This window comes from Orycteropus afer, unplaced genomic scaffold, assembly GCF_000298275.1.
Source record: "Orycteropus afer afer isolate SDZICR_OR568_19922 unplaced genomic scaffold, OryAfe1.0 scaffold00084, whole genome shotgun sequence".
Taxonomy (NCBI): Eukaryota; Metazoa; Chordata; class Mammalia; order Tubulidentata; family Orycteropodidae; genus Orycteropus; species Orycteropus afer.
In genome coordinates, this window is record NW_006921671.1 from 10,965,886 (window position 1) to 10,977,237 (window position 11,352).

The window sequence follows — 11,352 nt, forward strand, 5'->3', positions numbered from 1 at the left end:
GAAGTAGGATTGCCCAACCTTCCTTCCGAGGAGTGGCTGGTGGGTTTGAACCGCCAGCCGTCTGGTTAGCAGGCAAGTGACTTAGCCACTATGCTACCAGAGCTCCTTAGAAGGGGTTAATGTAACCAACAATCTGATCTTCAACTGAGAACTGCAATAGCATGGTAAAAGCAGACTTTTGTTCTCTGTCCAACTTTTCTTCCAACTCATTGTTTCTCTTTCACTCCACTAAAATGTGGTAGGAATGGTCAGCAAAAACTTCTCCTCCCCCAGGTGAACACTGTAGCCTAACAGCCTGGACCAGCTAGATTATAGTTAAAACCAAACCAAACCATTCAAAACAAAATTTTTGAGAGTTATTTCTATTTCCTCCAAATGAATAGAGAAGGTCATATGGAATAAGGCAAAAAGAGCTAATCCATTCCAGAAGCTTGGGCTGTAAAATCAGCCAATATAAGGGCTTTCTGAAACCAAAAATAACAGCAAGAACTAGAATTTTCCCTATGGCAAGAATTTAGCAGGAAGGCATTTGCTGTGGGGATTAGTTATTTATATTGCGATTCGGGTGAGAGTTTACAGAGCAAATTGGTTTTGTACTAAAAAATTCATACACATTTTGTTTTGTGACATTCATTGCAATTCCCACAAAGTACAGTACTCTTCCCACTTCCTCCTTTTGTTACCATTTCCCTTCATCTTTCTTTTCTATCCCTGCCTTCTGAGCTTTATCCCAGGACAAAGGCTGCCCTTTTGATCTTATACAGTTGATTGTTCTAATGAGTGTATGTTGTTGTTGTTGTTGTTATGTGCCGTCGAGTCGGACCCGACTCATAGCGACCCCTCCTTGGGTTTCCGAGGCAGTATAACTACGGAAGTAGATTGCCCCATCTTCCTTCTGAGGAGTGGCTGGTGGGTTTGAACTGCCAGCCTTCTGATTAGCAGTCAAGTGCCTTAGCCGCTATGCTACCAGAGCTCCTAATGAGTGTATACCTTCCTGATATTATTGTTCACCTTATAGTCCTGTCTATTGTTTGGCTGAAAGTTGAGCCATGGGGTGAGTTTAGTTCCTGGCTTGAAGGGTGTCTAACTAACAGCCGTAGTCTCTGGGGCTCCGGCAGCCTTCATTAGACCAGTCAACCTGGTCTTCTTCATGATTTTGAGTTTTGTTCCACACTTTTATCCCACTCAATCTGGGACTTTTTATTGTGATCCCTTCCAGAGAAGTCAGCAGTGACAGCCAGGCACCTGTGGGGATCTTTGACCTGTAGGTTTAGTCTTGCTTAATGTCCTGCAATGTCTTCAGTTGCTCATTTTAGAATCTTTTAAAATCTCTAATATTTGCCATGTACTGTGGTAGGCACTAGTAATACAAACACTTTATGTTTCAGTTATTCTTTGGTAAATACAGTTCCTCAAATTTGTCCCATTCCAGGTTCTGGTTCTCCACCTGGGAAACTGCTCAAGTTTTATAACCACCACCCCAAACTCCCAATGTAGGAAAGGTTTCTGATCATGGTACCCTCTGTACTCTGTGTTTCCCTATGGTATAATAGTTGACACTTGTTTGCAAAGTCTATGTTTTGTACCTGTCTAGCTTCCTCACTTCTTGAAGCAGAAGATTTTGCCTTTCAACTCTGAATATCCACCTAGCTCTGGTAGCGTAGTGGCTAAGGCACTTGACTGCTAACCAGAAGGCTGGCGGTTCAAACCCACCAGCCACTCCTCAGAAGGAAGATGGGGCAATCTACTTCAGTAGTGATACTACGTCAGAAACCCAAGGAGGGGTCGCCATGAGTCGAGTCCAACTTGACGGCACATAACAACAACAAAGTGTTTGCTCTTGACTACTAACTGAAAGGTTGGTCATTCGAATGCACCCAGCAGCATCACAGAAAAAAACAATATATCTGGCAATCTACTTCCATAAGATTACAGCCATTGAAAACACAAGGTTGCCAGGAATAGAACGGACCTGATAGCAATGGGTAGATAAGTAGGTGACATGGTACAAAGTAACTCAATAAATATTTGTTGAATGAATGAACAAATACATGAGTGAATGAATGAATAACAACAAGGTCCCTCCTCTGAAAAAAATCACATTAGATGGTGAAACATGAATTATTGGCTAATTCAATGTGAAATAGATATAAAATGGTGAGGAAGGGCAACATGGGCAGAGATGAGCTGTTTTCTTTTATGCCTTCTTTTCCTCAGGCTGCTGTATTCTTGTGCCCTGAGGAGTATTTAAAATTTACTATTGAATGATCTGTGAACATAACCGCAACTTCTTTTGAAGAAAGGATTACCATAAATCTATTAAGGGAATAAAATAAATAAGAATATTAGATTAAGAAAACACTGTTGGCTGACTACAGCAAATACACTGAGATTCCTGACAAGGAGAATTTCCACACAGACCTAACAGAAGGAATATAGAGAAGACATGTAAAACTCTTTAGGCTACTGCCAAGCTATTTTTTATGATTAGAGGATAAGATAAATTTTGAATATGGAAATTCCAAAGATAACTATGATTAGGAAACTTCACAAACATTAAATGAGAAAAGAGATATGCTAGTGCTTGAAAGAAAGTTTTAGAGCCTGTGTCTAGAGGAGGCATTTCTTATTATTTGATCTCCACCTTAGACACCTGGAATTTTTGAAAGCAAGAGCTACAGGAGGCACCAAAAAGAAGATGGCACTTTCCTGCTAAGTCTCTTCTTTCCAGACCCAGTCTTTATCCTGTCCAATATAATTTCTGGCCCAGACTATTCTGGCACTGACGTGTTTGTCACCTCCACAATCTCTTCCACTCACACTATAAACACATGACTTTTAATGAAACATGCTTCCAATTCTAATCTTCCACCAGCTTAAGAAAACGGTTTGCTTGGATCATTCCTTTCTAACTGGGGTACTCTGGAGGGGTGGGGGCACTACCCAATTTGGGTTTGGTAAGAAGTTATAGGAAAATCATGAGGCCTTTTTGTGGGCTTCAGTTTCCATTTACTGGTAAGTAATTTAAAATCTTTTAATATTAAAACAAATAGCTTATGTTAGGAGACTGAATCATAGAGGTTGTAATGATAAAGCAGAGACTTTAAAAGATGCCATCTTCCTGATGGTGGCTGTTGCATTTCACTCAGATCTCTAAGACACGAATGTGGAAATGGTAGGGAGGCACCACCTGGGGGGAAAATTCCAGCAGTTCCCCACTATAACAAACCCTCCTTTTAGTTGGACACCTCATTGGTCCAGGAAACCACTTATTCTCAGAAGACACATAGGTTTTTGTATCTGTACAACTTTGTTCATGCTGTTTACTTGGAATTCCTACCCCTTCCCTTGTCTACTTTCTCATTTTTATTTACTCATTTAGCAAAGAGTTGATGAACTCCACATTCTACTAGGTGTTCTAGTAGGCCCTGGGGATGTAGGAATAAATGAATCCTGAAGAGATGAAGAGGAGAGTAAGAGGGAGTCATACAAGAGTATTAACAGACTAATAATAATAGCTGTCGTTGTTATGTACTCGGCACTGTGATAAGCCCTTTCCATAATATACTTCTTATATCAAATTCTGAGAAAGAAGTTTTGTCATGCTTAAAATTTGCCTTGATGTCACACAAAAATATCACTTATCTCCTTGGCATACAATAAATGACTTAGCCAGAATTAAAACACAGCCCATGTGACTCCAAGTTATGGTATTAAATATCACTGTTGTTGTTAGGTGTCATTGAGTCAATTTCAACTCACAGTAATCCTATGTGAGTAAAACTGCCCCATAGGATTTTCTTGGCTGCAATCTTTATAGAAACAGATGGTCAGGTCTTTCTTCCACAGAGTAGCTGGGTGGGTTTGAACTGCCTACCTTTTCGCTAGCAGCTGTTTCTTAACCATTTGTGCCAACAGGGCTCTTTGAATATAACCCATATCCAGTTTGATAAGCAACTTTCTAGACTCAACTTAAACGGCCAAAAGAAGAAAGAGCCTTGGCTACATTAAATGTTAAAATATATACTATGGTTTCTCTCTGTATGACATGAAACCTTTTCATCTCAAATAAACATAGCTATCCCAGGTCTATGTACATGTGCTTCATGGCCTTTAAATAGCTATTTCAGACCACAACTAAGAGGTTATTTACAAACAGTACTGTAATGCTGTTTGCATTGATTGTAATTACAGAAAAACTTATTAATTCAAAATCTTCAATACTTTGAATAGATATTGGAGTCTAGTTTACCTTTATATTATGGATGGCTTATGAAATGTTTTGCTAAGCAAATATCTAAGTAAATTGTTTGCATAATAACTGTTCACTTGACACAAGTTTTCGAGCCATTAATTACCAAAAATGTAAGTGCATTGTATGCAAAAACTGGCTACTGCTTAAGTTGGTGTTTTGATAGAATAAGTACAAATCATTTTTATTTATTCTCCAAAGAAGGACTTCAGCTTGACAGTACCATTTTACCCTAGTTCAATTTTCAATATTTATTTTTAAATAATAAAATGTCCCCATAGAACATATTGTTTCACTCAGCATTTTCATCATCTTGGACAGCTTTTTCCTCCCAGTGAACTGGCTTAGATCTGACTCTACCGAGGAGAGTTAAGTGAGAAAAGAAAGGCCACAGCTAAGAGTGTATCCAAACTAGTCACCTCAAGCTTCAATAGATAAACCAAGATAAACACATAAAACAAGACCACTGCCATTGAGATCTAGTTGATTCCAACCCATAGAGACATATACTATCGGACAGAGTGGAACTACCTCATAGGATTTCCAAAGCTGAAAGTTTCTACGGAAGCAAATTGCCTCATCTTTCTCCCATTGAGTAGCTGTTGTTGTTGTTATGTGCCATCGAGTCAGCCCTGACTCATAGCGACCCCTCCTTAGGTTTCCGAGGCAGTATCACTACGGAAGTAGGATTGCCCAACCTTCCTTCCGAGGAGCGGCTGGTGGGTTTGAACCGCCAGCCTTCTGGTTAGCAGTCAAGTGCCTTAGCCACTATGCTACCAGAGCTCCCAAACATACAGTCATGTATAAACTAAACCATATCTGCTGCTGATGGTTGATTCCGACTCATAGCAACCCTGTAGGATAGAGTGTTGTTGTTGTTATGTGCCGTCGACTCAGACTTGACTCATAGCGACCCCTCCTTGGGTTTCCGAGGCAGTATCACTACGGAAGTAGATGTTGTTGTTGTTGTTATGTGCCGTCGAGTCGGCCCGACTCATAGCGACCCCTCCTTGGGTTTCCGAGGCAGTATCACTATGGAAGTAGGATTGCCCAACCTTCCTTCCGAGGAGTGGCTGGTGGGTTTGAACCGCCAGCCGTCTGGTTAGCAGGCAAGTGTCTTAGCCACTATGCTACCAGAGCTCCCACGGAAGTAGACAGTGGGTTCAAATCATCGACCTTTTGGTTAGCAGCCATATGCCTTAACCACTGCACCATCAGAGCTCCTTTTCAATAGATACAGCCATTATATTAAACAAGCATGCTTTAATAATGTGAGAGTTGGCAGCAAAGCAATAAATGTACAAACATGATAGATAGCCAGTTAACTCAACAACAGCACAAACAACACCAAGTTAGCTAGCCTTTTTTGCTTAGTGTTGTAGTAGATAAAATCCCAGTGCACAGCTTCATTTATCAGTTACATTAGGGGTCACTCAATATCTCAAGATAAATAGGAGCACAAATAAAAGGCTCACCTCTACTGATAATCATTTATTATTGTCTAGGAAACAAAAATGTGTTTTGCAGTCTAGAAAAGAATACCCCAAACAGTTGAAATTGAAAGTAAAACCATGTCCTACCTGGGTAACTTTCTCCGTCACATTGTGTGTTCGATCTTTAACCTTGGGTGCAATTATGGTTTTATCTGAAGAAGGAGGGGATGCATTCTTTTTTTCTGTTTTGACATCGGAAAAGTTCAGAGTGAGCTGTGGAATCTTGTTAATGGTGCTGTATTTGTTGAGGTTTGAATCCGATGTGGATCCCAGGAGACTTGACTTGATGTGATTAAAAGGCCCTAAAAAGTTGGAAAGTATATGTAAAAACGATATCAGAAAAAAGAGAAGAAAGAGATAGTCTTGAATGACCTACTGGCAATTCATGACCAGAGTGGATCTGACTCAGGCATAACTAAATGCAGCCAACTGAAACTTGAACACATGGCTTAGGGCCACCTTTTGCTGCTTGGAGCATAAAATCATGAAGGATAAGATACCATCCTGGGTGTGCACCCAGAGAGAGAACAGCCTTAGCTCTTAATCAGCTTCTTCGTTAAGGTTTGTACAAAAGGAAGAACTCTGCTCTCTGTGGTAGGCTAAATTATAACTTCAAAGTTTCTCATGAAGTTTGTTTTAAAGTCATGTTGGCCATGTAATTTCTGAACAGGCTGCTTGCCCTGTTCCAATGTGAGTTACTCGCCTCTCACTTCCTCTGACTGAGAGGTGATAAGGCAATTGGCCACTTCATGTACTTCCACTTCCTGTATGGGATATCTCAAGAGAGTATCTAGAAGAGGTAAGTCCAGGTGGAGGGATTACAGATAAGGCTGAGAATGGGAAAAGGCCATTTAACTCTACTGAGAACTTTAGGATCCTGTGTAGGATTTATTTATTTATTTTTAATCATCCCTTATTTCTTTCCTCCTTCATTCAGATTTAAGACTGACTGCTTTTGAAGGGGGAACAAAGCCTCTATAGAAACAATACCAGAAGGATGTTCTGGCAAACATAACGTAAAATAGAAGTGACCATAGCTAAGTAATAGAGCATGTGTGGGGTTGGTAGTGCTTGGTCACATCTCATAGTCCTATCCTGCAAGAATAATTTGATGAGGTGCCTGGAATCCTAGCCCCCTTGTTGAGGATGAGTAAATTGATCAGCTGCATCTTCTTTTGAGATAGAACCTATTGTTTGTGGCTTATGGAGCATCAAGAAAGGCTCCAAGGAGTTTCTTGTGCAATAGACAATACTACACAGACTATTATTTAGTTCATAAAGTAAGCAGAAGGAAGAATTTTATAGAAACTCTTCTGTAGGCATTTTCCATGATGTAACATATGCTTTATCTGTATCTCAAGGAGTGGTTAAAACATAAAATTCATGAATGAATTTGTTAGTCAGTATATTTTGTCTTATGCTATTTTCCAGTGTTAGAATGAAATACATCTTAGGGATCAAGATGCACTTTAAACACCAAGGGAATTATTGATAATTACACTTACAGATTGTTTATTTTGTGCAACAACTGTCAATCATCTCGGGTCAGAAATAATTTCAAGGAAAGAATCTACCCACAACTTGGTTTATATTTTCAATGTGGGGGCAAAAATCACACTATTTAGACTGTAAAAGTTTGAAGTGGTTTTTGAAGACAATTTACATGTATTGAAGTTGGAGTTGTGTTTATTCTCTGAGTTTTATCCACGAGGATAATGATCCATCAAGGTCATTGAGCTCTCCTGGCATTTATCACCTGGCATGTTTTTATTTGCATATAGATCCTCACACTTTTTTCTGTTTCTACAAGGATATAAATAACAGCCATAAGTGCCATCAAATTAATCTAGACTTCAGATAGCCTCTGACAGAAGCTCATTCTCCAGGTCTTTGTAGCTGTTCCCCCAACACAGCACAGATTTATTTTGAAACCTATTCCAGAGAGTGTTTTCTTTTGGGTAGCATTTTATGGCTACATTCCAGTACTGTATCTTAATATTTCAAACTTTAAAATAAGTCAGGACTTCAGATTTCTTAGATATCATCTTTTCCCTGACCCTTGGTAATTTTACTGTATACAGAGACACTGACAAGGGATTATAGATAGTTGAGCTCAGGTATATTGTTGAATTTTATTTTAAACACATATCTTTTTTTTTTTTTTTTTTAACTTTTTATTGTGATTAGGGTGAAAGTTAACAGAACAAATAAGTTTTCAATTCAACAAATTCACACACATTGTTTTATGTCATTGAATGCAGTCCCTTCAATGTAACATCACTCTTCCTACATCTTTCCTGTGTTTCTTGTTTCCACCCCACATTCTTTCCTAACCCTTCCTATCTTCTGAACTTTGTCCTTGGCCACATGCTGACTTTTTTTTTAATCGCATATGGTTGACTATTTGAAACAGTGTCTATCTTCTTAGGGTTACTGTTCACCTTGTAGACTTGTTTAAACAAAAAACAAACTTACTGCCCTCGAGTCAGACCCGACTCATAGCAACCCCTCCTTCCAAGGAGTGGCTGGTGGGTTTGAACTGCCGGCCTTCTGGTTAGCAGTCAAATACCCTAGGCACTATGTCACCAGAGCTCCCGCAGACATGTCTACTGTTTGAAAACTCAGCATGGGAGTGAGCTCAGTTCCAAGTCCAAACGGTGACCATGGGCCATAGTCTCGGGGGTCCCACCAGTCTCCATTTGAAAAGTCAGCCTGGTCTTTTTTATGATTTTGAATTTTATTACACATTTTTCTCCCGCTCTATCCAGAATCTTCTAACATGATTCCTTTCAGAGCAGTTGGTAATGGTGGCCAGGCATCATTTAGTTCTTTTGGTCTCAGGGTTGTAGAAGCTGAAATTCACATGGTCCATTAGTCCTTTGAACTAATTGTTTCCATGTGTCTTTTATTTTCTTCACTCTTCTTTGCTCTGGACAGGGAGAAATCAATAGTTACACTTTAGATGGCCGCTTGCAAGCTTGTAAGATCCCAGTTGCTACTCATCAAAGTAGGATGTAGAACTTTGTGTTTGTGGACTATATTGTGCCAAATGGCTTTGGAGTCTCCTGAGACTATGGTCCTGAGTTCCCAGGACCAGCAACTCACTCTCTCAAGGTTTTTGGTTATGGCTGAAAAATTTTCATAACTTTGTCCCCTGTACATTCTACTGTATTCATGGCTTTATATGCAGCATAAATACACATGTGGAAACATTCTCTGTCAAAACTACACATATGCGTGGGTATAGACCCATTCTCCTTCCACACCTGTTCAGCTTGCATGTCTATGTATCCACTCTTAGATTATTGATTATTGTAAGTACTGTTTTTACAGGATTGTGTATAGATTAGTATTTACGTCTGTTGCCCTTAACTCTTGTCCTCTTCCCAGTATCTTCCTTTCCTTGATCATTTTGTGCTGACCCCCTCCTTATTGTATATTGCCATCCCCTTCACCCAAGTTAATATGTGTCTACCTTCCAGTTAGTGGTTTACCCTCCTTTTCTTTCCCATGTCCGGTAACCATCAAATAATAATTCTTTCTGTATGAAAATCCTTTGTTGACTTTTTACAGTAGTGGTCTTATAAAATATTTGTCCTTTTGTGATTGACTACTCTGGTGGTGTAGTGCCTAAGGCATTTGACTGCTAACCAGAAGGTTGTCAGTTCAAACCCACAAGCCACTCCGCAGAAGGAAGACTGGGAAATCTACTTCCGTAAGGATTTACTGCCTTGGAAACCCAAAAGGGGTCACTGTGAGTTGAATTCGACTCAATGGCAGTGAGTTTTGTTTTGGTTGGCCCTTCACTCAGCATAATATCCTCTAGGTTCATTCATGTTATGAAGTGTTTCACAGATTCATTATTATTATTTAATGTTGTGTAGTATTCCATCGTGTATATGCACCATCATTTGTTTACCCATTCATGCATTCATGGACATTTATATATTTTTGCCATTATGAATAGTGTGTGATGAACATGAGTTGTGCATATTCTGTTCATGTCATGGCTCTTATTTCTCTAGGATATATACTTAGTAGTGGTATTGCTGGATCATATGGTATTACTATTTCTAACTTTTTAAGGAAACGCCATACCATTTTGCAAAGCAGTTGCACCAGCAGTGTATGAGGGTTCCAGTCTCTCCATATCCTAGCCAGCATTTCTTGTTTTCTGTTTTTTTTTTTTTTTTTGAACTTTGCTATTAGTGCTAGTATGAAATGATACCTCATTATTGTTTTGATTTGCATCTCTCTAATGGCTAATCATCATGAGCACTTTTTCATGTGCTTGTTGGCTGCCTCAATGTCTTCTTTGCTCAAGTGTCTGTTCATATCCTCTGCCCATTTTAAATTGAATTATTTGTTTTTTGTCATGAGGTGTTGAAGTTTTCTATAAATTTTAGAGATTAACTCCTTGACAAATATGTTGTTGCTGATTTCCGCCCCCCCACCCCCGAGTCTGTGCTTTTTTTTTTTCTCTTTTGGTGAAATCTTTTGATGTGCATAAATGTCTTATTTTTAAGAGTTTCCACTCATCTATTTTGTCTTCTGGTGTTTATGTGTTTTTAGTTATGTTGTTTGATAGTATATTTATGCCATTTATTAGGCCTCTATGCTTGTCCTTATTTTTTCTTTGATGGTCTTTATAGTTTTAAGCTTTACACTCAGGTCTTCGACCTAACTTGAGTTTGTTTTTTGTATATGGTGTGAGATATGGGTTCTGTTTCATTTTTCTGCAAATGAATATCCACTTTTGTCAGCACCATTTGTTAAAGAGACTATCTCTTCCCCATTTAATGAGTTTTGGCCATTGGTTAAAGATCAGCTGTCCATAGGTGGATGGATTTTCTTCTGGGTTCTCAATTTTGTTTCATTGGTCTATATATCTATCACTGTACCAGTACCAGGCTGTTTTGAGTGCCAGGCTGTTTTGAGTACTGTGGCTGTGTAGTAGGTCTTGAGATTGGGGAATGTGAGGCCTCCTATTTTGTTCTTCTTCTTCAGTAATCCTTTACTTATCCAGGGTCTCTTTCCTTTCCTTATAAAGCTGGTGATCAGTTTTTCTATCTCTTTAAAGAATGATAATGGAATCTGGATTAGGATTGCATTATATTTGTAGATAACTTAAATAGTACTGACATTTTCATGATGCCGAGTCTTCCTATCTATTAGAACTGTGTATTTTTCCATTTATGTAGATGTCTTTTGGTTTCCCGTAGCCATGTTTCATAGGTTTCTTTGCATAGGTCTTTTGTGTTTCTGGTTAGATTTACTCTTCAGTAGTTCACTTTTTGGGTGGTTTTTGTACATGGTATTGTTTTCCCAATTTCCTCTTTCAGAGTTCTCTTCATTAGTGTAAAGGAATCTAACTGATTATTGTATGTTGATCTTGTACCCTGACACTTTTCTGAAACTTTCAGTTAGTTCCAGTGATTTTCTTGCTCAGTCTTTGGAATTTTCTCTGTATAGGATCATATCATCTGCAAACAGAGATAATTTTACTTCTTCTTTGCCAATTTGGATGCCTTTTATTTCCCTTTCCCTAGCTTTGGTTAGGACGTCCAATATAATATTGAATGTTGTTGTTATGTGCCATCGAGTCGG

General features: G+C 38.9%; 1 protein-coding gene across 1 annotated transcript in view; it reads right to left on the minus strand.

Moving 5' to 3' along the window:
- KCNH7 (potassium voltage-gated channel subfamily H member 7) overlaps window positions 1-11,352 on the minus strand; it is a 250,790-nt gene that overhangs the window by 184,067 nt on the left and 55,371 nt on the right. The window contains exon 5 of the mRNA XM_042781076.1: window positions 5,833-6,047. Coding sequence (XP_042637010.1) covers window positions 5,833-6,047 — 215 coding nt within the window. The remainder of the gene's footprint in view (window positions 1-5,832; window positions 6,048-11,352) is intronic.